Source organism: Dendropsophus ebraccatus, chromosome 9 (genome assembly GCF_027789765.1).
Source record: "Dendropsophus ebraccatus isolate aDenEbr1 chromosome 9, aDenEbr1.pat, whole genome shotgun sequence".
Classification (NCBI taxonomy): domain Eukaryota; kingdom Metazoa; phylum Chordata; class Amphibia; order Anura; family Hylidae; genus Dendropsophus; species Dendropsophus ebraccatus.
This window is the reverse complement of record NC_091462.1, coordinates 35,208,988-35,236,626: the sequence shown is the minus strand read 5'-3', so window position 1 is coordinate 35,236,626 and position 27,639 is coordinate 35,208,988. Positions and strand designations below refer to the sequence as shown.

The following is a 27,639-nucleotide window of genomic DNA, read 5'->3' as shown; positions in this document are numbered from 1 at the left end:
CTACTTTAATGGGATCCCGCCTGGAGCGTATACACATCGTATACGCTCTGGCCGGGATCCCGTGCCGCGCTGCAGATAACTGACATGTCGGTTTTCTGCGGCCGCAATTCAGTGAATTGCAGCCATAGGAAACCCTGTCAGTTAACACAATGAAGCGAGCGGCTCCGCTCCGGCCGCTTGCTTCATTGTGTGCAGTGGCAAGTTCTGATGCGGGCGTGTGCTGATGCGCCCCCATCAGAACACTACGGCCAGAAAGATCATCCGGCTGGTGCTATCCGGGCAGAGACTGGGTCACGGAACGGCCGGTCTCATACGTAGTGTGAACATAGCCTGAACCTGTATGCACTTACTGTGCCGCCATATGTGTCTGAGGCTTCATAATGCCAAATACAGTGCATCTAGTGACAGCCTACATAAGCCAACATGCAGCACATGTCACCTTTTTTTCTTGTGAATTCCATATAGGCCTATACCAGTCTGGTGCTATGCTCCCACTACAGGAACATGCCGTCATTTAGTGTTAGCCATCTATTGATAATATAGTAATAATCATCATTATTTGTGGCTGCCTCCCATAGTGGGGACGCAGCCCATAGGTGCTGAATAATGGATCTATGCAACATTGATTCATAATATGTACAATATGTACATAATATGCAATGTACAAGGACGGAAAAGCACAAAAAAATCAGTCTTCATATTTTTGTATCCATTTTTGGCTTCAAAAACCCACATTGAAAAGGTTACTGAAATAATGGCCCACTATTAATGTACAGAAATGCTCTGTGATTTCTATTTTCAGCCATCAGACTTAACAATGAAGCAAGTGATTTGCTTACAGATTCTGCAGAAGTTACGCTATGTGCTTCTTTGCCAGTAGTTGCACACTTATAGCAGAAGTAAAAATGGGAAGTGTCTCTGCAGTCTGTTAGGCTGAGAGATAACGTTTCAGTTTAATAGTTTATTATACCGTACCTTCTAATGTATAATTTAATTGACAATGAACTTTCCCCTCAGTCGACTGTCCATGTCTCTCCCTGGTCCCCCCAACATTTAGGGTTCTCTTAGACTAAGGCTTTATTTACACTTCCTATAAAATTGTCCAATTTTAGGGCTTATTAAATCCTATGTGTGCATTCATACCATCCTTGCTGCAAAAAATAGGACAGGTCATAGTCGCGGCACGGATGCCCTAATAGACCTCTATGGTATGTCCTCTGCTCCTGTCACCCTTTCCCATCTCCCCTGCTCTTGTCACCCGCTTATATCTCAACCACTCCTGTCACCGCTCCTATCTCCCCCACTCCTGTCACCGCTGCTATCCCCCTCACTCCTGACACCGCTCCTATCACCCACTCCCATCTCCCCAGCTCCAGTCATCACTCTTGTCTCCCCCTGCTCCTGTCACCGCTCTTGTCTCTAACCGCTCCTGTCACCCCCTCCCGTCTCCCCCTGCTCCTGTCACCGCTCTTGTCCCTAACCGCTCCTGTCACCCACTCCCATCTCCCCTGCTCCTATCACCCGCTTCTATCTCCCCAGCTTCTGTCACCCCTCTTGTTCTCCCTGCTCCTGTCACCTGCTCCCATCCCCCCAGCTCTAGTCACCACTATCGTCTCCCCCCTGCTCCTGTCACCCCTCTTGTCTCTAACCACTCCTGTCACCCACTCCCATGTCCCCAGCTCATGTCACCGCTCTTGTCTCCCCCCGCTCCTGTCACTCGCTCCCATCTCCCCATCTCCTGTCACTGCTCTTGTCTCTAACCACTCCTGTCACCCACTCCCATCTCCCCTGCTCCTGTCGCCCTCTCCTCTCCCCCTCACTCCTGTCACCCGCTTCTATCTCCCCAGCTTCTGTCACCCCTCTTGTTCTCCCTGCTCCTGTCACCCGCTCCCGTCCCCCCAGCTCCTGTCACTGCTCTTATCCCCCTCGCTCCTTTCACACGCTCCTATCTCCCCCACTCCTGTCACCGCTCTTGTCTCTCCCGGCACCTATCACCCACTCCCATCTCTCCAGCTCTAGTCACCACTATTGTCTTCCCCCTGCTCCTGTCACCGCTCTTGTCTCTAACCGCTCCTGTCACTCACTCCCATCTCCTCAGCTCAGGTCACCCCTCTTGTTCTCCCTGCTCCTGTCACCCGCTCTTATCCCATTCACTCCTTTAACCTGCTCCTATCTCCCCAGTTCCTGTCACCGCTCCTGTCTCTCGCCGCTCCTGTCACCCGCTCCTATCTCCCTGTCTCACTAACCAGCCAACACCCTGCTCTGCATTGATGAGGGGCAAACACCACAAAACAGCTGTCTGCAGATGGCAAATCTTTCTTTTGGAGAGATTGTTTGGCTTGGCGTAAAATCCCCAGTCAATGTTCTAAGGCTCCTTGATTGAGCAAGACTTGACTTGGAGTGACATCTCTTTGCTCAAGAGGTTTGAGAGCTATTTTGCATATCCTTTCTTCCCAGAATTCTCAGCGGAGCAGCAATGGTCTGTAAGTCTCCACACGTCTTTATGACGAGCTCTCCTTAAGAAGGGTCACTTTTCCTTTGACCCACAGTAAACTTCAATGAGATCCCTGCTCCAGGACTGGAAAGTTATGAACATCAGTCCCTAGAGTCACAATTTATATGTAATCTGAATAAAACTTTACAGATTGTTTCTCAACATCCAGGCTGATAGCTAGAACAAGGCTTCTTAGTTGTTTAGACCCACTTCATGATTAAATCAGCCCGAAAATCAAGAAACACCCGTTCCAGCTTCCTCTTCCATTATCAGAGGATGTATCAGTGTTTTGTCACAGATAGCAACGCAAAAGTAAAAGACAAAATCTTCTCTCGGCACACAAAGAGACATTGATTTGCATCTGGAATCATCTTACTTTCTCAGTATTAGAACATTAAAAACAATACATTTAGGCCAGGTTCACACTATGTAAAAACAATGGCCGTATTTCAGAACAACAGGCGTTGTTGTGCAAACACCGGTCGTTATTTGGGAAACAGCGGCCGTTGTTATGAAATATGGCCTTTGTTTTTACATAGTGTGAACATAGCCTTAGAATGCAGTCTGTATCCATGGCTGGGAGGCAGCTTGCAGAATCAGAAACCTTCCTTTCATACGACTTGAATTAAGCACTGACCTTCAAGGGGTACTCCGGCGAAAATCTTTTTCTTTCAAATCAGCTAGTTTCAGAAAGTTATATAGATTTGCAATTTACTTCTATTTAAACATCTCAAGTCTTCCCATACTTATCAGCTGCTGTATGCCCTGCAGGAAGTGGTGTTTTCTTTTCAGTTTGACAGTGCTTTCTGCTGACATCTCTGTATGAGACAGGAACTGTCCAGAGCAGGAGAGGTTTTCTATGCTCTGGACAGTTCCTGTCTCGGACAGAGGTGGCAGCAGAGAGCACTGTGTCAGACTGGAAAGAAAACACCATTTCCAGCAGGACATACAGCAGCTGATAAGTACTGGAAGACTTGCAATTTTTAAATAGAAGTAAATTACAAATCTATATAACTTTCTAACACCAGTTGATTTGAAAGAAAAAGATTTTCGCTGGAGTACCCCTCTAGCCATTTCCACCTAGAATAATGGAGGAAGTTAGGAGTAGCTGAATCCCTTCTTTGTCTGACAAGATAATGGATAATAATGAGTTCAAGACAAAGCATTTTCCTATACAGTTTACTGGTCTTAATAAATGTTGTTGACAGATCAAAAAGGACATCTCTATCTGTGCATTTTATCAGCAGTTTTGTGTTGGCAAAGAACTCAGAAGAGAAGGGTTTAAGGGTAGAGATTTCTGACAGCCTCAAAATGAGTCACTGGTGCAGCCAGGTAGTAAGGAAAGCAAATCGTATACTGGGCTTTACAGCCAAGTGTGGCCATGGGCCCCCCAGGAGCTCAGGGCCCCGGGCTACCGCCCGAAAAGGACCTATTATAATCTGCTACTGAGGATAACAGAGCAGGCACAGTAAGTTACTGAAGCTGGGGCCTCACTTCCCATCCTCACTGCACCTGAGCTGCCTGATGATCGAAAGCACCAAGTTAGTGCGGCTTCTGTCACTCTGCCAGCATAGGTGCAGTCAGTGTTTAGTAACTCACCATGGTGCTGACACAACATTGGGGAGGATTGTGTATGTAGCTCATTATACAGGGGGGTGTATATACAGAGGAAAGAGACCACACCTCTTTGACACTAATGGTACTTTTACACGGAGCGATAATTCGCCCGATCGCACGATTAACGATTTTGAATGAACAATGTTTTTTTATAACGATCAGTGTTTAGACGATACGATATATCGTACGGAAAAATCGTTATGCAATCGTTTTGCGATCGCTTAAGCCTATCTCACACATTGGTGAAATCGTTGAAAGAATGTTTACACGGAACGATCTGCAAATTTTTCGCGAACGATCAACGACGATTTGAGAACATGTTGAAAGATCAAAATGAACGATTTCTCGCTCGTCGTTTGATCGTTCGCTGTGTTTACACGGAACGATTATCACTCAAATGCAAACGATAATCGTTCCGTGTAAAACCACCATAAAGCATAAGTGTAAGAGGAAAATGTACCTGTCCCTTTAAAAAAAACTTTTGACATGATCGCTGAACAAATGGAGAAAAGCACATCGCTGAGCACTTCTCTCCCCACTCGGTGTGTGCGTGGTCGAGACTGACTTTGGGGGTCTGAACGACTTTGGGGGCCCCAACACCAAAATTGTTAAAGGACTTGCCAGATTTTTTTTTTTTTTTAAACACTGGCCTCCTCATGTGGACAGATGGACCTTATGGCCCCTTTCAGGTTCCAATGGCCCAATGGCAACAGCAACCTCTGCACCATCTATAGCCACATCTCTGTCTGCATATAATCAGTATAATGACCATCATATTACATTCAGATAGTGTACGCCTATCCTTAGATACATCATGTCCTATAACCCAGAGCTGCATTCACAATTCTGCTCAAAGCTAGGAAGCTGAATAACATACATATAGTATCAATATTAACTTTCCTATAATACAACTCTCTATGCTGCGCTGCATTATGGGACATATTCCTCAGGAATCTTTGATGACAAAAACAGGAGGGAAATAGAGGACACCAACGCTACCCGTAAGGAATGAACACCCACAAGTAAAAACAGTATTTTATCATGTATAGTTGTATGCCTTTAACTCTCCAGAATATAGCATTAATCCTCGGGTGCCCGGAGTCAGTACAGATTAATGCCAGCTGCAGGCTCGCTGCTCACTAACTGGATTAAGTAACGTGCTCGCCTCGCAGAAGGGAAGCTGAATGCTTTATATCTACAGGCCTGATATAACCTTAAAAACAACTGGCTGAGTAACCCGACGTGAACTCCAGGACAGATGTGCTGACCGTTACCTACTAATCCCCACCAGGCACAAAATTGCTTGCTACATATTTTATCATGCTTTGAATAATATTTTGGTTCTTTTTTTATTTCCTTCTAAACAATTTTAACTCTTACACTGCCATTTTTTTTTTTTACTTACATTAGTAAAATTCTAATTTTGCAATATTTATATCAGTTGCAATAACTAAACAGTTAATTATTATAGCAAGCCCCATAGACTTAGGCAAAGTAGCCTGAAGGGCATCCTATTGACTTCTATAGTAGAGTCTAGGCATGTTGTGTGACCTGTGCAGAGTTCATTATGCAAAAAGCTCTGACCATCACCTATTGTGAATAGCCTGATCCATCTTATCCATATACTGGCATTTCACTTTCACTGTAATCCTGTCTGTAATAATAAGTAGGGCAATGCTGAGAGTTTTCTCCACAGTACAGACCAAGAATATTAGGCTTAGTGGCCACAATGAAAACTGCTTACATTCAGGATCATTTTGAGATATAGATTGTAAAATGCAAACATTGAAAAATTTCCAATTCCCCCCCCCCCCCCCCCCCCCTATTTTTCAAGGTTTCCATCGTGTGAACATAGCCTAAACCTGTACCTGTAAGTATTGTTTAGGAGTTCCCCATTTGCAAAAAGCCTGCAAGTACAAATATAGCAATGATCCACACCCTAAGAGGTTGTCTGGGAATTTAAAGTGTCACTGTCCTTATAACTTTCAAAATCTAAATCAACAGTAGATGTAATATAAAGCAAATTTGCAATATACATTCATTATTTATTTTTTAGTTATCATGGAAAACACGGCACCTCCTGTTTTCTGACTCTTTTTTTCTCAAAAAACAGGAAACAGTCAGAAAACAGGAAGTCCCGTGTACCCCAGGCCATCTGAGCGCTCACAGAGAAGGTAGTCATGTGACTGATGGACACATTGAGCCGTGACTCTCTGTACTGGCCGGAATTCCTGTGTTTAGTCTGTTTTTTTTCAACCAGCACAAGTCAGTAAATCTGCCTTCAGGAGACTGGACCTGGATTTCTGGTAAGTACAGTTTTTGTTTACAGCATGATAACAACAAAACAAAAAAATGAATGTATATTGCAAACCTGCTTTATTTTACATCTTCTGTTGATATAGATTTTAAAACTTATAATTCCTGTCTGCAGGAATTATTGTAAAGACAGTGCCCACCTTTTATATCCAGCACTGATGTTATGGTGGTCTTCCCCATCTTTATTTCCCTGCAGTGATGACGTCACATACATCCAGTCATTGGCCGCCTTCTGTACGTTCTGGCCACGACATTGTGGCCAGTCATTGCCTGCATCAGTCAGGGGGATGTATAACACTACAGATACATTGTAAGCAGAAAAATGTGCAATTATAAGGATCTGAGTAAATTTGACTAAAACCAAATTGTGATGACTAGACAAATGGGTCAGAGACTCTGAGAATCTCCAAAATGGCCGGTCTTGCGGCTTGACGGAAATTCCTGATGTGTAGTGGTTAGTACCTACCAAAAGTGGTCCATGGAGAAAATGGTCAACTAGCAACAGGCATATGGGCGCCCAAGGTTCATTGATGTGTGGCTATCCTGTCTAGTCTGATCCCATCGTAGGGCTACATATTGCTGAAAAAGTTACTGCTGGCTATGATAGAAAGGTGTCAGAATATACAGTGCATCCCAGCATGCTGCATAGCCGCACAGCAGTCACCAGAAGTGCGCACGATGGGCAAGTGAGCATCAGAGTTGGACCATGATGCAATGGAAGAAGATGGGCTGGGCTGAGGAATCATGGTTTTTTTTTACATTCTATGGTACAAGAGGGTAGTATCCTTCTCCAGCAGGATCATGTATCTGTCACATTGCAAACATTGTTCAGGAATGGTTTAGGAACATGACAAAGTTCCAGGTGTTGACTTGGCCTCCAAAGTCCCTAGATCTCAGTCTGATTGAGCATCTGTGGGATGTGCTGGAAAATCAAGTCCAATCCATGGAGGCCGAACTCCATACCTTCTTCTAACTTGTTTGTGCCAAGACACCTACAGAGGTATTGTAGGGGGCACAGGGTCAAAACCCTTTTGGCGGCATATGGGGGAAGTATAAAATATGAGGTAGTTTTAATATTATGGCTGATCAGAGTAAGAGCATGGCATAGTCTGACTGATGGCTGGTAGAACTGTATGAAGTACAGATCATAAATCAACCGACACTCTTAATGGAACGTCTGGCTGTAGATTACAGACTGGCTAAATGACTGGAAGGCAGGCAATGACACCCAGAAATAAGGTTAATTATTACTCTACCTCTGTGCTATTAAGCTGGTAACGTTATATACGGTCAAACCATGTAAAATATTTCCGACTGTAGTCACATTTTTATTGTGGCAACACAAAGCTCATAGTAAACTAAATTGAAAAATTAAATGGTAATATAGTATTAAAGGGGTATTCCGGTGAATAAAATAAAATGGATTTTTGTGCATCTGTCTTGATCAAGTTTTTCATTGAATTCCTTAAAAAAAAAACGGATAAAAACGCATACATTTTTTTTTACGTACACAAAAATAAGGTCAGCTACATTTTTTATAATGGAAGTCAATGGAAAAAGTGATGCACACAAATGCATACATTTTTCCATCAGTTTTTTTATCCGTTTTTTGCAAAAATGGATGGAAAAAAAAACGGATTGCAAAGATGTAGATCAGTCATGTCAAACTCTGGCCCGCAGGCCAAATCTGGCCCGTGGTGCCATTATTTATGGGGGAGGGCTGGCTTCTATATGAGACTATGAGGAAGGCCTAGCTACTATATGAGACTGCTGGGGAGGGCTGGCTACCATATGGAACACTTGGGGGGCTGGCTACTATTTAGGCACTACTGGGAGGGCTGGCTAATATATGTGACTACAGCGGAGGGCTGGCTACTATATGAGACTACAGGGAGGGCTGGCTACTATATGAGACTACAGGGAGGGCTGGCTACTATATGAGACTACAGGGAGGGCTGGCTACTATAAAAGAGACTATTGGGGAGGGCTTGCTACTATATAAGAGACTATAGGGGAGGGCTGGCTACTTTATAAGAGAATAAGGGGAGGACTGGCTAATATATATGAGACTATGGGGAGGGCTGGCTACTATATGAGACTACAGGGGAGGGCTGGCTACTATATGAGACTACAGGGAGGGCTGGCTACTATAAAAGAGACTATTGGGGAGGGCTTGCTACTATATAAGAGACTATAGGGGAGGGCTGGCTACTTTATAAGAGAATAAGGGGAGGACTGGCTAATATATATGAGACTATGGGGAGGGCTGGCTACTATATCAGACTACAGGGGAGGGCTGGCTACTATATGAGACTACTGGGGAGGGCTGGTTACTATATGAGACTACTGGGGAGGGCTAGCTACTATATGAGACTATGGGGGAGGGCTGGCTACTTTACGAGACTACAGGGGAGGGCTGGCTACTTTACGAGACTACAGGGGAGGGCTGGCTACTTATGATACTATTGGGGAGGGCTGGCTACTATATGGGACACTTTGGGAGGGCTTGCTACTATTAAGGCACTATTGGGAGGGCTGGTTAATATGTGGGGCAATTTTGGCTGGGTTGGCTACAACATGGGGCAATATTGGGGGGGTTGGCTATTACATGGGTTGGGGTTTATTCATATCATAGCAATTTATTATGTCAATTATCATAGTGCACACCACTGACAGTGCCAGGAACACCAAATGCTACTGTGCCAGGACCACCGCATTCACACTTCAATAATTATCAAGGTTGGCCCCCGACTTTGTCCAATTTTTTAATTTTGGCCCACTGTGTATTTGAGTTTGACACCCCTGATGTAGATGAACCCAGCCTTATAAATCTTTGTAAAATAATTCTTTATTGGGGAAGCTGTCTGTGTCACTAGTGCTGCAGCTTGTAGCAGAGCGAGTGGAGGTAACTGTTAATAACCACTTACTTTGCTATAGAATAGCTTACCTGCAGCACTAGTGACACAGACAGCTTCCCCATATGTAATGACTAGTCTAATGCTAACATGCAATAGAGTATCAGGCGAGGTTCCATATCACCAACACTGCATGCAGCAACCCTAGCAATATGTAACTGCGCCGAAACACAGCCACTGGTGGCAGCAGAGAGGCCGAGTTGTCCACTTACTGCTTCCACTTCATGTAAAGTTACCATATATTACAAAATTATATAACTTTATTAATAAATCAGGGGAAAAATGTTTTATTTGCTGGAAAACCCCTTTAAATATAGCATTTTCCTCTACTTTCAAGATCTAAATTTTGTTCTCCAGTTCCCATCAAGCTATAACCCAGTAGTTGTGCAAAATTCTAAAAAAATCGCACATAATTCAACAAAAGCAGCTTTATGTGCCTGCTGCCTGTTGTATGGGATACCACTGCCCTTGTGTCTTGTGGATATTCTCCAACAGATGCCGCATTGGGTCACAGTGGGATTGTGCCATATTTTTTTCATCCTCTTAGTAACTTCTGCTCCTCATTTCTGAATGGCAGGATTGTTACTGGAGAGTGGCTGAACTTGAAGAGGCCTATTAATCTCAGCATTCCTCTTTCTGACTTTATTCACAAACACTGCCGCATAGACAATGACCCTCTATTAAAGGAATTACACTTCCATTTGTTTTATTCATGGCAAACTATGACTTATATACTTTAAATATGCATCTCAGAAAGTACCCAATAACACAACCCAGACCACAGTCCAGAGTCCTAGCTAGACTTTCCTTCACTCAGTTTGCCGCACTGGCCCCATATCTAAACACTGTTTAAAGGGGTAATCTTTTTCTTTGAAATCAACTGGTTTCCGAAAGTTATATAGATTTGTAATTTACTTCTATTTAAAAATCTTAAGTCTTCCAGTACTTCTCAGTTACTGTATGTCCTGAAGGAAGTGGTGTATTCTTTCCAGTGTGGCACAGTGCTCTCTGCTGGCACCTTTGTCCATGTCAGGAACTGTCCAGAGCAGTAGCAAATTTCCCATAGAAAACCTCTTCTGCTCTGGACAGTCCCTGACATGGACAGAGGTGGCAGCAGAGAGCTCTGTGTCAGACTGAAAAGAATACACCACTTCCTGCAGGACATGCAGCAGTTGATAACTATTGGAATACTGGAGATTTTTAAATAGAAGAAAAATAGAAAAATATTTTCGCCAGACTACCCCTTTAAAGTCTGTGCCCACATTTGCAACAATATTTATTAATGCATCTATAAAGAAAAATAAAGCAAAATTGCCTGCCACTTTGTGTCTGCAGCTCTCAAGGCCCTATTCCACGGACCGACTGAGAGAAGCAAACGAGCGCTATTAGCGCTTGTTTGCTCCTCGTTCCCCGCTCGCTACCGCGGCTATTCCACGCGGCAGCAGTGAGCGGGTGAGTCCGGGGGGCCGAAGGGAGCTGCGGGGGGGGGGGGGGGGCTGCCCAGGTGATCGCTGACTGTCCGGGCAGCCAATAGGGATAGCGGCGGTCTACTGCCGCCGCTCCTATTCCACTCATCGACGGCAGCAGATTGTTGCTGTACGAGTCGTGTGTCTTTCAACATGTTTGAAAAACAAACGACGCATTGATCAGCCGACATGAACAATGTCGGCTGATCATTGTCTTCTATTCCGCGGGACGATTATCGGCCAAATCGTTCCGTGGAATAAGGCCTTTATACAGACCACAGTGTACCTATAGTAACAGACTACAAACACTGTGTAGACTAATCCTATAGTCACTCTCCCTTTCTTTTGTTTCCTGACATACATATGGTAGATCTGGAAAGGCCTAAAGCGAATGTCTACAGAAACATACGAGCAAAAGAGCCAGTCGCTATGGCTGCTATGGCTGTAGTTGCGCCCCTGGTCGGATGGTAGATACATCCGGTACTATGGCCTATTTCAGCCTATGGGGCATCAGACAGAATGGATCTAGCTTATTGTCTCTGGATCACCAGATATGTGGGTATAAGCCATTATAACTACAGGCTAAAAATATATCATCTCCAACGTTAAGCAATAAAGATAACTACTAACTCGAACAACAGACACGCCAAATGTATTAAGAACCTTAACACTGGCACTTTTTTTCCCTCCAATATCACAGCCGCAAATCCTAGTTCAACTGTAGATCTTCTGACCTGAACTAATACTATCAAAGGGATCTCTGATGCTGTTAGTTCAGGTCCTCACGCTCATCTGAAACAGTTCTACCCAGAATGAAAACCTCTATTATTTGACTACAGAGAAGGTAGGGTAATAAGTCAATGAGTCTCATAGTCCATTCAAGCTGTACATCATTGTGCTCTCTAGTAAAAAATGTTAAAGGGTTTGGCCGCTTTATAGTAAAATAGTTCAGTGTACAGTATTAGTAGGTGTACTCACTGTATATACTGACAGCAGCTCCCTGTTTACCTCATAGAGCTACAATCAGACTCCCTTCCTCCAGGCTGTGCTGTCCTGCTCTGTGGTGATTCTGTCCATATCATGACCAACATGGAGGAGCACTATTCCCCCGCCCCCCAGTGTCCACAACTGAGCCTTTATATACCTATGGAGGGCACTGGGAGCGGGGCATGGTCACATGCTCCTCCATGTCGGCCATTTTATGGACAGAAGCACCACAGAGCAGGACAGCCCAGCCTGGAGGGGAGTCTGATTGTAGCTCTATGAGGTACACAGGGAGCTGCTGTCAGTATATACAGTGAGTACACCTACTAATACTACACACAAAACAGTTTTACTATAAAGGCAACAACTCCTTTAAATGATAGGAATAACAGATCATTCAGTTCACTCTTGGTTGAACTTGATGGACATTGTCTTTTTTCAACCGTATTAACTATGTAACTATGTAACAACAACTAGTCTGAACAAAGAAAAAAATTCAGCTGAATACCTGGCACAGTGCTTATATATTATTTAAATTCCCATAAGATCCATTGACACTGCAAGTCTGGGGGCTTATATTACCCACCAGTCTAATCTTTTATGCATATCCTATATTCCTTGCACCTTGGTGGCAGCCTGTATTCTGTGCAATGTTAGGCTATGTTCACACAACGTAAGTAAATTATTAATCACGACCGTTTTTGCCGATTTGCAACACGGCCATGATTATTCCTTTACCCACATTGCGTGGCAGCTAGAGGGAATCCTGGCCGGAGTGTATACACATGGTATACACTCCAGTTGGGACCCCTAGCGCCGCCGCAAAAAACTGACATGTCAGTTTTCTGCGGGCGCAGAAAAGTGTGAACATTGTCTTACAATGCCTTTCATTTGCACGAGTCTCTGATTTCAGAATAATAATGATTATACACTATGTAATTGTACAGTTTTCACACCTAAAGAGATGTGACGGTGGCGGTGTGAAGTGCCCTGTGTCCCCTTCTCTGGGGTCGGCCGGAGCTGTGTCATCTCAGTTCCTGTAGATGAAATGAGTATGCATTAGAGAAACAGGATGACTGTGGGTTTGCAGTGAACACTAACCTTCCTGTCATAGCGCCTATTTTATTTCTACAGGAAGCTGGTATATGTGACGGGAAGCATTAGACATAAAAATTATTTAGTCTCCTTATTTTCACTCTTTTTTTTACTCATTTTCATAAGATTGGAGGGTATATGTTGTAGAGTGCAATAGTGACTGGATATAATGGGAATAAATCGGTGATCTATTGCGGTAGTGTGAGTAATAGACTGGTATGGAAGGTGCAATTTATTAATAGGTGAAGAACTCGTCTTATTTTGGAGCCACACACTCAACTGTTTGACATTGGAAATACACCACCTCCTTTGTGAAGTCAGTATGCTTTAATTTTGCAACAAAAAAGTTGCATGTAGTAAATGAGCTTAACCAATTATGATACCTAGCAACAGCATTTTTGTACAACTAGGCGATTGTGCAAATTTTGTAACCTATTCCTGACAATCAGTCAAGATCGTTGATAAATTCCAGGATTGGAAAAAAAAAAACATATCTGCTTTCTTCCAAAAACAGCGGCACACGTATCCTCAGATTGTATGTAATACTACAGATTGGCTTCACTCACTTCAGTAGAACTAGGCTACAATTACAGGTGAAAACTGAGGACAAGAGTGGCGCTGTTTCTGGAAGAAAACAGGCAAATTTTTCCAAGTCCGGATAACCCCTTTAAATATTCCCATATTACACATATTAACATTAATGATTAATTTAACTACACATCCTTATTATTTCCAGGTCCTGGAGACGGTACAGTGAACCCAGCTGAAGATGCCTGGACCCCCGCCCCCACCACCCCCTCCTACACTTGCTCTGGTAGGTTTATAACTACAACTAGACAGGTACAGATGTAGCCTGTGTTAACTTGATCACAATAACGCATTTAACTCGACACTCTAATTGACTTAACACAACTTCCTGACACAATTTTTGCGTCAGGGATCATGTTAACCCTGGCTACATCTGTATATACACAAACATAGTCAGTAATATTATTATTTATGGTCTGGATATCTTGAACTATGAAGCTTTATGGTTAAGTGACTTGTTATCTGGGCTTTTTTGGACCATCAGGTACATTGCTACATGGCACGTGGATCCTGGTGGCGCAGTCCTTTTTTTTTTAAATGCCACCTGGCTGGTTCCCACGTTGAGCGCTGTTCTCTTCCCATGCACCAGTCCAGCTCTACTCTATGCACTGGGGGTGATCCTGCCGCCCCCCAGTGTGGCAATATCCCCTCCCTTCTGTGATATGGCTCCATTTAAATTAATGGAGCGGCATCACAGAGGGCAGGGGATATGGTAACACTGGGGGGCGGCGGGCCTGCCCCCAATGCATAAAGCCAGGCCAGTGCATGGGAAGAGAAGGGCATCGATCGAGGGAATCGGGCAGTGCTTCCAAAAAAGGACCGCAGCTCCAGGTACCAGGAGCTGGAATCAATTGGCTCATGTAAAAACAAAAAAAAGAGCTATGTACCTGAGGCTATATTCACTGTAAATTAGATATATGATCCACTTTTATGTGGGTTGGGAGCACATGTATGGCTGTATCACTTTTCCTGCTATTCAGTGCTTCCATATTCTAGATATTAAACTACAAATGTCATTTATACCAATCAGAATCTCCTTCTGGATCCTTGGCGTTGATATTGTATCATCCTTTCTAGACTTTCTTGCCCATCATGCATAGAAGGCATGATAACATTCTTAAATATTTACAGTATATCTATATCACTTACTTATTGCGTTTTTATGTCAAGCAATTTTAAACCCAATGTTGCAGCGAGATGGAGTCACCTTATATCCCTTTTTTTTTACTGCTTTCTATTCAATCTGAAGACCTCTGCTGGTGGCTTCAGGAACTGCAATATGTAGCACAGTGGAGAACTGTCATGTTGACTGAGGGCCCTTAAAGTGACTCTGTACCCACAATCTGACCCCCCTAAACCACTTGTACCTTCGGATAGCTGCTTTTAATCCAAGATCTGTCTTGGGGTCTGTTCAGCAGGTGATGCAGTTATTGTCCTAAAAAAACAACTTTTAAAATGGCAGCCCCGTGCCCAACGGCCGGGGCTTAGATTGTGTATGCAGTAGGCTGGCACACCCCCTCTGTCCCTCCTCCCCACCCAACTCATCATTAGGAATGCTCCAGGCAGATTGTCTCCTCAGCTGTGTGAATACTAAACATGGGCTGATCGTTAAGACACCTGTGCAATGTTCAGACAGGAGAAAATGTTCCAGTGGCATTCCTAATGATAAAGAGGGTGGGGAGGAGGGACAGAGGGGTGGTGCAAGGTTAGGGCACGGATACTCTAAGCCCCGGCCATTGGGCACAGGGCTGCCAGTTTAAAAGTTGTTATTTAGGACAATAACTGCATCACCTGCCAAACGGACCCCAGGACAGATCTTGGATTAAAAGCAGATATCTGAAGGTACAAGTGGTTTGGGGGGTCAAATTGTGGGTACAGAGTCGCTTTAAAACATGAAGAGTCACATAACGCTTATACACACAGCCAGGGCCGGATTAACACTGGTGAGGGCCCCGGGCGACAATTTGGTTACCCCCCCCCCCCCCAAATAAACAATACAGCGATCTACACAGAGGGCTGCTTACGGTAGGGGACTTAATACCTACTCCTCCTCGCTCCTGGCTGTATGTGTGTGCAATGGTCACTAGAAGCTGCAGTGCAGAGGAAGATGCCACATTGTGTTTATATAATAATAAAATGTGAGAACACAGCCTTTTAGTACTTTCTGTGTACTCTTGCCCACTGTGTTAGCCACCACAGCTAGCATATCCAGTTGTGAATTGCAGGCAGAACCTGGACTTGCAAGTCTGGGTCCCATCTGCAGTTCCCAATCATGTACACTACTAGTGTATATTTCATATGCCGCACACAGTGTATATATCATATCCACACACAGTGTATATATATCATATGCCACACACATGCTACATGTCATATGCTGCCCAGAGTATATTAATCATATGCCACACAGAGGGTATATGTCATATGCCGCACACATGCTACATGCCTAATGCCGCACATAGTGTATATATCATATGCCACACACAGTATATACACTCACCGGCCACTTTATTAGGTACACCTGTCCAACTGCACGTTACCACTTAATTTCTAATCAGCCAATCACATGGCGGCAACTCAGTGCATTTAGGCATGTAGACATGGTCAAGACAATCTCCTGCAGTTCAAACCGAGCATCAGTATGGGGAAGAAAGGTGATTTGAGTGCCTTTGAACGTGGCATGGTTGTTGGTGCCAGAAGGGCAGGTCTGAGTATTTCAGAAACTGCTGATCTACTGGGATTTTCACGCACAACCATCTCTAGGGTTTACAGAGAATGGTCCGAAAAAGAAAAAACATCCAGTGAGCGGCAGTTCTGTGGGCGGAAATGCCTTGTTGATGCCAGAGGTGAGAGGAGAATGGGCAGACTGGTTCGAGCTGATAGAAAGGCAACAGTGACTCAAATAGCCAACCGTTACAACCAAGGTAGGCAGAAGAGCATCTCTGAACGCACAGAGGCAGATGGGCTACAGCAGCAGAAGACCACACCGGGTGCCACTCCTTTCAGCTAAGAACAGGAAACTGAGGCTACAATTTGCACAAGCTCATCGAAATTGGACAGTAGAAGATTGGAAAAACGTTGCCTGGTCTGATGAGTCTCGATTTCTGCTGCGACATTCGGATGGTAGATTCAGAATTTGGTGTCAACAACATGAAAGCATGGATCCATCCTGCCTTGTATCAACGGTTCAGGCTGGTGGTGGTGGTGTCATGGTGTGGGGAATATTTTCTTGGCACTCTTTGGGCCCCTTGGTACCAATTGAGCATCGTTGCAACGCCACAGCCTACCTGAGTATTGTTGCTGACCATGTCCATCCCTTTATGACCACAATGTACCCAACATCTGATGGCTACTTTCAGCAGGATAATGCGCCATGTCATAAAGCTAGAATCATCTCAGACTGGTTTCTTGAACATGACAATGAGTTCACTGTACTCCAATGGCCTCCACAGTCACCAGATCTCAATCCAATAGAGCATCTTTGGGATGTGGTGGAACGGGAGATTCGCATCATGGATGTGCAGCCGACAAATCTGCGGCAACTGTGTGATGTCATCATGTCAATATGGACCAAAATCTCTGAGGAATGCTTCCAGCACCTTGTTGAATCTATGCCACAAAGAATTGAGGCAGTTCTGAAGGCAAAAGGGGGTCCAACCAGTTACTAGCATGGTGTACCTAGTAAAGTGGCCGGTGAGTGTATATCATATGCCGCACATAGTGCATAAATTATAGGCTGCACACAAGCTACATGTCATATGCCGCACACATGTTACATGTCATATGCCGCACACATGCTACATGTCATATGCCGCACACAGTGTATTAATTATATGCCACACAGAGGGTATATGTCATATGCCGCACACAGCATAGGCAAAAAACAACAAACTGGGCGGTGTTTTCAAAAAATTGATTTTTAATCCCCTCTACTGTTCCTGTATATGGGGCAGATTTACCACACTGACATTTCATGCGCACACATGCATTTACACAAAATCATACAATACACTGAACTCTGTGCTGGATCTGTGCTGGGGGCTCAGCATAGAGAGCACTATGGGGAGGAGGGGGGGCTCAGCAAAGAGATCACTATGGGGAGGAGGGGGGGCTCAGCATAGAGAATACTATGAGGAGGAGGGGGGTCTCAGCATAGAGATCACTATGGGGAGGAGGGGGGCTCAGCATAGAGATCACTATGGGGAGGAGGGGGGCTCAGCAAAGAGATCACTATGGGGAGGAGGGGGGGCTCAGCATAGAGAATACTATGAGGAGGAGGGGGGTCTCAGCATAGAGATCACTATGGGGAGGAGGGGGGGCTCAGCATAGAGATCACTATGGGGAGGAGGGGGGCTCAGCAAAGAGATCACTATGGGGAAGAGGGGGGGCTCAGCATAGAGAATACTATGAGGAGAAGGGGGCAGGGGCGGTCTTGGCATTTCTGGGGCCCCAAGCGAAGTTATGTCTGGGCCCCCCCCCCCCTCGACAAGCGTTCCAAAACAATAGACCGGTGTGTTTTGCCCCCAGTAGTATATACCCCTTGTGCGCTACCGCCAGTAATATATGCTCCTTGTGTGCTGCCCCCAATAGTATATACCCCTTGTGTCCTGCCCCCAGTAGTATATAGACCCCTGTGTGTTCCCCCAGTTATATATAGCCCCACCGTGTGCTCCTCCAGAAGTATATAGACCTCCTGTGTGCTGCCCCAGTTTTATATCAACCCCCTGTGTGCTCCCCCACTAGTATATAGGCCCCCTGTGCGCTCCCCCACTTGGATATAGACCTCCTGTGTGCTCCCCCACTTGGATATAGACCCCTGTGTGCTCTTCCAGTAGTATATAAACCCCCTGCGTGGTTCCCCCAGTAGTATATAGACCCCCTGTGTGCCCTACCAGTATTATATAGACCCTTTGTGTGCTGCCCCAGTAGGATACAGACCCCTGTGTGCTCCCCCAGTTATATATAGACCACCTGTGTGCCTCACAAGTAGTATATAGACCCCCTGTATGTTCCCCCAGTAGTATATAGACCCCCTGTGTGCCCCGCTAGTAGTATATAAACCCCTGTGTGCTCCCCCACTTGGATATAGACCTCCTGTGTGCTCTCCAAGCTGTATATAGACCCCATTCTGCTGCCCCAAGTAGTATATAGACCCCCTGTGCGCTGCCCCCAGTAGTATATAGATCCCTCTGTAAAGCCCCAGTAGTCTATAGCCCCCCTGTGTGCTCCCCCCATTTATATAGACCTCCGATGTGCGCTCCTCCAGTTAAACAGACCCCTGTGTGCTCCCCCTCCCATATAGTATATAACACAATAAAACAAACACTTATACTCACCTGGGTCCGGGCGTCTCCTCTTCTCTTCACTCTTGTGGCCGCAGGAAGGGTTTTCCCTGCGATCACAAGAGGCCGCACTCCCCTTGTCCTGGCGCCGATGCTCCAGTGATGTCACTGGAACGCCGGCACCACAAGGACAAAGCTGCCACTTGTGACCCCAGGGAAAACCCTTCCTGCGGCCACAAGAGTGACTGACAGAAAGGGAGCCAATGTCTCCCGCCCTGTCAGTGCTGCTGCATGTAACTATGAGCGCTCATTACGAGTGCTCATAGTTACAGTTCAGATGGCAGCAGCGAGCGGGGCAGCGGCCCTGTCCATCGGTCTTGAGCACAAGAGCGGGGAGTGGGGGCCCCCTTGGATGTTGGGGGCCCCAAGCGATCGCTTGGGGTGCTTGGTGCCAAAAACCGCCACTGGAAGGGGGGTCTCAGCATAGAGATCACTATGGGGAGGAGGGGGGGCTCAGCATAGAGATCACTATGGGGAGGAGGGGGGCTCAGCAAAGAGATCACTATGGGGAGGAGGGGGGGCTCAGCATAGAGAATACTATGAGGAGGACGGGGGTCTCAGCATAGAGATCACTATGGGGAGGAGGGGGGGCTCAGCATAGTGATCACTATGGGGAGGAGGGGGGCTCAGCAAAGAGATCACTATGGGGAGGAGGGGGGGCTCAGCATAGAGAATACTATGAGGAGGAGGGGGGTCTCAGCATAGAGATCACTATAGGGAGGAGGGGGGGCTCTGCATAGAGATCACTATGGGGATGAGGGGGGTCTCAGCATAGAGAACCCTATGGGGAGGAGGGGGGTCTCAGCATAGAGATCACTATGGGGAGGAGGGGGGGCTCAGCATAGAGAGCACTATAGGGAGGATGGAGGGCTCAGCATAGAGAGCACTATGGGGATGAGGGGGCTCAGCATAGAGATCACTATGGGGAGGAGGGGGGCTCAGCATAGAGATCACTATGGGGAGGAGGGGGGCACTGGTAGGAGAGGACAGAGCAGAGCACGCACAGCAAAGAGCAGGCAGCATGAGGTCTCTGGGTCCTGATCTGCCTTTTGACCTCATCAGTCTGCTGTACAGTGAGTCCCTCCCTCTCCTCTCTGACCTGACAGAGGAGGAAGTGTCAGAGGAGTGCTGAAGAGGAATGGAGAATGTGCAGCATATAGTGAGATGCAGCAGGTCCTCCATTCCTTTATTCATCTGTATAAGGAGGCCAGGGAATCCGTTCTTGATGTCATCCCACGCACACAGCTTCTCCCCAGTCTCTTTTATTGCCCTGAAACTGCTTCCGGGTTCAGGCTGGTGGAGGCCCCCTAGTGGTGGAGGCCCCTGGGCACGTGCCCCGATTGCCCTCCCTTTAATCTGGCCCTGCAAACAGCACTGCTATGTGCATTGGACTTGTACGGCAGTCTCTATGGGCTCCATTAGGTCTGTTCCAGTATTATGGAACAGAACCATTCAGACCTGTAATATTGTTACAACCAGTGATGTAGAACCTCCTGCCCTCCAGCTGTTGCAAAACCACATTTCCCATCATGCCTGGGCAACCAAGGCTTTAGCTGTCCATGCATGATGATAGTTGTAGTTTTGCAACAGATGGAGGGCTGCAGGTTTGACACCCATGTGTTACAAGTCTTAACATATAAAGATAAAAATATTCTGGCTGCCTTTTATCCTTGTAGCTAACAATTGCAGTTTGGCGGTATGGTCACAGATGTGCAAGAACAAAGGGACTAAGAGCCTATTACAGGCATTGATTATTAGCCAACATGCTGATTATTGCTCCATGTAAACAGCAATCAGCTGATTAATGAGAAAATGTTTATCCGTTAGCCGATCAATGGGATTGTGCGTCCCTGAAATGAAATCAATAGTTGGTTTTACATCTCATGGTGTAAATGGGAAGGTGTGCTGCCAACAATAATGCACATGAATGGTGCGGCCAGTCACTTCCACTTCCACAATGAGGTCCTCTTAAAGGGGTATTCCGGCAAAAAATCTTTCCCTTTCAAATCAAATGGTGTCAGAAAGGTATATAGATTTGCAATTTACTTCTACTTAAAAATCTACAGTCTTCCAGTATTTATTAGCTGCTGTATGTCCTGCAGGAAATTGTGTTTTCTTTTCAGTCTAACACAGTGTTCTCTGCAGCCACCTCTGTCTGAGACAGGAACTATCCAGAGTAGGAAAGGTTTTCTATGGGGATTTGCTCCTGGTCTGGACATGTTCCTGTCTTGGACAGAGATGTCAGCAGAGAGCATTGTGTCAGACTTAAAATGAAAACACTACTTCCTTCAGGACATACAGCTGCTGATAAGTACTGGAAGACTGGAGAATTTTAAATAGAAGTATATTACAAATCTATATAACTTGCTGAAACCGGTTGATCTTAAATAAAAAGCTTTTTGCCGGAGTACCTCTTTACTTTTAATGTTTGACAATCAAGTTTGGATAATGTACTTTGTTGTATGCAGTATTCCTTATCTTTTTTTATTGTCTGTTTTTTCCAGGCAAATACAGAGAAGCCTGTTCTCAACAGATCCGAACAGTCTGGAAGAAATGCTCTGTTGTCAGATATCCACAAAGGTAGAAAGCTTAAGAAGACTGTCACCAATGACCGAAGTGGACCATCCCTAGAGAGTAGGTTTTAGTTTTACAATATGTTCACCTTAATAGTTAAAATGTTATATATATATATATATATATATATATATATAGATATAGATAGATAGATATATACTCACACATACTGACATCTAGTGACAAGAGAAGCAACGCTGCTTAGGCTGATTTCACACAGTTTGTTTACCATGTAGGGCACAAAAGCTTCCAAGATAGTAAATGCAGAGGTGTAATTTGTTGCTTCATGGCTCCAATATAAAATCTGTAAGGGGGCATTCATAGTCCAGGCATAGAAGATGTGCTATGGACAGGGGGCATTCACGGACCTCCCAGCATCATAATGATACATGATGCGGGGAGGTCAGTCCAGTTCTGCGAAGATTTAAGCAGTTTTAAAGCTCCCAGCATTATAATGGTACATGCTGCCGGGAACTCTGAACTCTGTTCTGTTGCACATTGTCCGTATATACGAATGTGTAAATAAGGCTTAATAGGGCCCTGTTTCTACCATGAACCATTTATAATACTCAATAGCTTTAACAATTAAATTACAATACAAATTATGTGCATGTTATTCTATAAAAAAAAACAAAGGGTTGTCAAGGATTGGAAAAACATGTCTGCTTTTTCCAGAAACTGAGCCACCCCCATCCATGGTTTGTGTCTGCTATTGCAGCTTAGCTTCATTGAGGTACTGTAAATGGAGCTGAGCCGCAATATTACAGACAGCCTAGAGTTGCTTTTGGGATACAGCAGTCATGTTCTAACCTGCCGTTATGTTCCCACAGACTTTTCAGCTGACACCATTGTTGTTAAATGTAATGTCATGTACTTGATTTTGTTATTGTTTCCGCCAGAACCAAAAACATCTCCTGGAGGCGGTGGAGGCGGCGGTATGGGAGGAGGAGGTGGCGGAGGAGGTGGCGGAGGTGGGGGGTTTGGAGGACCTCCAGGATTAGGCGGCTTGTTTCAAGGAGGGATGCCAAGATTACGGCCTTCAGGAAACCGAGAAAGTGGTAAGATAAATTATAGTATTAATGGAATAGAGAGAACGATCAGCTGATGATCATTTCATTTAGGGCCAGACCTAAAATCATCGTTCCCCCACCGCGCATCGCTACGGTTGAATAGCGGTGCACGGCGGGCGACCAACGATTTGAGAAGAAACAGCAGAAGCATCATACATTACCTGGCTGCAGGGCTTCTCTGCGCTGTCTTCATCCCCGGGTCCCGCACGCTCTATTTTCTGAATGGCCAGTCAGCTGACGAAGCGCTCACCTAATCACAGGCCGTGACCGCCGCGGCCTGTGATTGGCTGAGTGTGGCCTGTCAGCTGACCGGCCATTCAGAAGATAGAGCGCGGGGGACCCGGGGAGGAGACGGAGCGAAGGACAAGCCCTGCAGCCAGGTAATGTATGATGCTGCAAGGGCTGCAAGGACATCGGTAACGATGTCCTTGCAGCCCTCGCTCAACAATCATCGGGCCTTGGAATAGGCCCAGTAAACAAGCGGCGATCTAGCAGATCGCCGCTCATTTACATCGTTGATCGGGCCCTCCTCGGCCCGTGGAATAGGACCCTTAGGGTATGTGCACACTGAGGAAAACATGCGGAGGACTTGTGGCAGATTCCATTCCAACTTTACACTCTCCGTCTGTGCCATAGACTCCATTCTATGGCAAGGCAGATTCCGCCGTCTGCCTGAAGAATGAACCCTAGGCTGTCTGTGAAGTGGGAGCGCACGGGGACGAGCGTCGGAATCCGCTGTAAGTCCTCCACGTGTTTTCCTCACTGTTCATCATACCCTATGGCTGGAATCACACACAGCCATTCTTCTCTTCAAATCCTCTCAAACTCTGTCAGTTGGATAGACACCATCGGTGGATGCCATTGTCAGGTCTCTCCAGAGATGTTCGATTGGGTAGAGGTCAGGGCTCTGGTTGGGCCACTCAAGGACATTCAGAGTTGTCCCTAAGCTACCCTTGGGTTGTCTTGGCTGTGTGCTTAGGGTCATTGTCATGTTGAAAGGTGAACTTTTAGCCCAGTTCCCTACATAGGAGGCCCCCAAGGCTAAATATCACGTGTCTTAGCAAAGGGTCTGAAAACTTATGTCCATTCTCACTATGGCATATGGCAACTGCATATTGTTAGACAAAAACCTGAATTTTTATTTTGGCACAAAACCTTAGGGTAGAAACATACACACCAAATCTGCAGCAGATTTCACTGCGGATCCCTTGCCAGTTATACATACTTGCAGCAGGATTGGCATCCCGCTGCAAGCATGTAAGTCACCGCCCACTTAACCCCCCGCCGGACGGAGCTCTGCGCTCAGCCAATCGGTGCTCTGCCCTGCTGCAGTCACTGATTGGCTGAGCAGGACGTCCAGATGCTGGGAGCCGCCAAAGCAAGCTGGAGCGTGGGGCAGGTAATGTAAGCTCCGGTTGGCGGGGGGGTTAAAGGGGCTGTCACTTACATACTCGCAGAAGGATATCAATCCCACCGCGAGTATGTATTCTTATTGAAAATGACTGGCAAGGGATCCGCAGCAGATTTCGCTGATTTTGATTAAATCAGCTGCGGATCTGTCCTGTGTGAGTCTACCCTTAAAGGGGTTATCCAGTATTACAAAACATGGACACCGTCTTCCAGATACAGCACTACTCTTGTCTTCAGTTTGGGTGCAGGTTTTGTAACTTAGTTCAATTGAAGTGAATGGAGCTTAATTACAAACCACACCTGAACTAGAGACAAGAGTGGTGCTTTCTCTGGAAGAAAGTGGACAGTCTTTGTAGCGCTGGATGACCCATTTAACGCAACAAAATGAGTAAAAAAGAAGGATCTGAAGACTTTCAGAATCCATTGTATGATCCATGCAGTGCTTCACTGAGAAAAAGTATAGACAAAGTAGTGAGCTCTCCTGCAACAGGGTTTAAAATAGGTATTTTTCATCAATTAACATTAAATGAATAATATTTTTTTATTTATATCCCTTGGTTTTGTCATGAATGTGCCTGTACCGAACTCCGTGCGCCCCTTGGCTCGTGCTGCGCGCCTGAGATGGCGCTGATATTCAGTGTTTTTGTATGTTTGTGCAGTGTCCTGAGCTTGTCTCAGCCTGCTTCTGCCTCTGTTTAGCTCTGTTTATTCTGACTACTTTGCCTTGTATTCTGACTATCCCTGCTAGCTGCCTGCCCCTGACCATACTGCCTGTTTATTGATCTTGCTTTTTGGATTGTGTTTTTGTACTGCGCTCCCCGATTGTTGTGACCCGGACTGTCGACCATTCTTTATTGTGTTTTGTCTGTCTGTCTTGTCTTTGTGTCCCACCTAGCCAGTACAGGGACTGCCGCCCAGTTGCTGCCCTGGGGTTTAGCCTAGGGGGGCAAGTAGGTAGAGGACAGTGGGCGGGGCTGAGCTTAGGGTGCACTGTCTCTGTGTGTCTGGTGTCACCGATTCCTGACAGAATATCCGGCCAAGTATATATACTGCCCCCTCTGGTGCCATGGCTACTGTGGAGGATCTTGCTACCCTTGTTTCTGAGCTGGCCAAACAGGTCCGGCTATTGGCCCAGCAGCTACCAGCTACCACTCCTGCCACCCCAGTGGTCACGCTCAGGGAGCCTGACAAGGGTTCAGGGGACCTGAACACATTTTTTACCTTTAAAGAGGCTTGGCTTAGTCACCCCACCCCTAGCTCCTTTGAACAGGCCATTGCTCTAGCGATTTCTATTGATCGCACGCTCAGGGAACGTAAAAATAAATCAAACCAAGATTCCCCCTGTGTCACTGATGTGCCTTTCTCTGTCCCCTCTAAACCATTGCCTTCTATAACTCGTCCTCTGGTCACTCTGGAAGAAGCTGCACCTGTATCAAGTGAAATACAACCTGAAGAAGCTGCACCTGTATCAAGTGAAATCCATCCTGAAGAAGCTGCACCTGTATCAAGTGAAACACAATCTGAAGAAGCTGCACCTGTATCAAGTGAAATACAACCTGAAGAAGCTGCACCTGTATCAAGTGAAATAAAACCTGAAGAGGCTGTACCTGCATCAAGTGAAATACATCCTGAAGAAGCTGTACCTGTATCACATGAAATACAACCTGAAGAAGCTGTACCTGTATCAAGTGAAATACAACCTGAAGAAGCTGTACCTGCATCAAGTGAAATAAAAGTGGAAGAAGCTGCACCTGTATCGAGTGAAATACAACCTGAAGAATCTGCACCTGTATCAAGTGAAATAAAAGTGGAAGAAGCTGCACCTGTATCGAGTGAAATACAACCTGAAGAAGCTGTATCTGTATCAAGTGAAATCCATCCTGAAGAAGCTGTACCTGTATCAAATTCATGTAATGTGGAAGTTGGCTCTGGGTATCCCACTGAGGATACCATGTCTGTGAATTCGTGTAATGTGGAAGTTGGTTCTGTGCATCCCGCTGAGGTTGTCATACTTGAGCCGGATGTGAATGAAAATTGTGATGATAACTCTGTCTGTAACTCTTCTGTCTGTAACTCAGAGTCCTCTGCTGACGAGTGGGAGACGGATAGCGATATTGCTAGTGACATTCAAACCTGTGTGGTGAGAGGTCATTTTCCGCCTACACCTGATTTATCAAGTGAGGGTCCAGAGGCCCCTCATAAAAGGGGGGGTACTGTCATGAATGTGCCTGTACCGAACTCCGTGCGCCCCTTGGCTCGTGCTGCGCGCCTGAGATGGCGCTGATATTCAGTGTTTTTGTATGTTTGTGCAGTGTCCTGAGCTTGTCTCAGCCTGCTTCTGCCTCTGTTTAACTCTGTTTATTCTGACTACTTTGCCTTGTATTCTGACTATCCCTGCTAGCTGCCTGCCCCTGACCATACTGCCTGTTTATTGACCTTGCTTTTTGGATTGTGTTTTTGTACTGCGCTCCCCGATTGTTGTGACCCGGACTGTCGACCATTCTTTATTGTGTTTTGTCTGTCTGTCTTGTCTTTGTGTCCCACCTAGCCAGTACAGGGACTGCCGCCCAGTTGCTGCCCTGGGGTTTAGCCTAGGGGGGCAAGTAGGTAGAGGACAGTGGGCGGGGCTGAGCTTAGGGTGCACTGTCTCTGTGTGTCTGGTGTCACCGATTCCTGACAGGTTTGGTCTCAATACTTTATTATTTGGTATGGTTAAAAATATTAAGCTTACTTTTCTGTTCTTATAGAATCACCAGGAAGCAGACCACCAATGCTTCCACCTGGTGGAAGAATGTCTTCTCCTAGATCTTTTACTCCACCCAGCGCTTCTCCACGAGGACCCCCTCCAGCTATGGGAATAAGAGGTCCTGCTCCTGAACCTCAAAGGAACAGAATGCCTCCACCTCCAAGAAATGATTATAATTCTAAGTCAGAAAATGTTCCACCTGCAGTACCTAATACACCTAGACCGATCAACTCAAGTCTTCACAACAGAGGACCCCCACCAGTACCAGCTGCAAATAGGCAAGTTAGCTCGCCACCTGTTGTTCCATCCGCGTCATCTAATAAAGTGCATGGATTTGGAGGAAACAGTAGACAATCTCCATCCATACCTCCACCACTTCCATCCATGAATAGACCATCACTTCCGCAAACACCTAGTAGACCCATGGATGACAGGCCACCTCCTCCTCCTACAGGAAACCGGCCACCCCTTTCAAGAGATTTTCCCCCACCTCCACCTCCTCAAAACAATAAGCCACCTGTCCCCAACACACCAAGACCAAACCCAACTATCCAGGGACCACCCCTACCTCCAGGAAGACCTGGGGCTCCACTTTTACCCTCTACCCCTTCTAACTTTGATGATATGCCAAGACTTCCTCAAAGAAATACATCCTTGTCCTCCCTGTCTGCGGCACCACCACCTGTCCCACCTCCTACACGATCTGGACCACCACCTCCTCCACCCTCGATGGACAGGCCACCACCACCAGTAAGAGAGCCATCTGGAAGATCAGGTAAATGTTAAAAATATAGATGTTTGTGCCTAAGAAATGTCAACTGACTCCATTAATTTCAGCAAATTATCCAACTTTCTTATGTACATAGGGTTTTCCCAAATTTCCTCCAAAAGATGATGTCATAATCAGGCATAGGTGTCTGGTTATAGTCTACTATCTTCTTTTTAGTAAAAATACATTTGCCAATCTTCTATACTTGTTTTCAGACATATAAATTTTGGCCATGTTTTGCCTTGTAACCTTT

The 27,639-nt window shown here is 45.8% G+C and overlaps 1 protein-coding gene across 7 annotated transcripts in view; it reads left to right on the top strand.

The window, feature by feature from the left end:
• WIPF1 (WAS/WASL interacting protein family member 1) overlaps window positions 1-27,639 on the top strand; it is a 76,544-nt gene that overhangs the window by 40,224 nt on the left and 8,681 nt on the right. For all 7 annotated transcript variants that reach the window (XM_069982969.1, XM_069982974.1, XM_069982973.1 and 4 more), the window contains 4 exons: window positions 13,624-13,701; window positions 21,322-21,451; window positions 22,291-22,449; window positions 26,619-27,392. In XM_069982969.1, coding sequence (XP_069839070.1) covers window positions 13,657-13,701; window positions 21,322-21,451; window positions 22,291-22,449; window positions 26,619-27,392 — 1,108 coding nt within the window. In that variant the 5' untranslated portion in view covers window positions 13,624-13,656. The remainder of the gene's footprint in view (window positions 1-13,623; window positions 13,702-21,321; window positions 21,452-22,290; window positions 22,450-26,618; window positions 27,393-27,639) is intronic.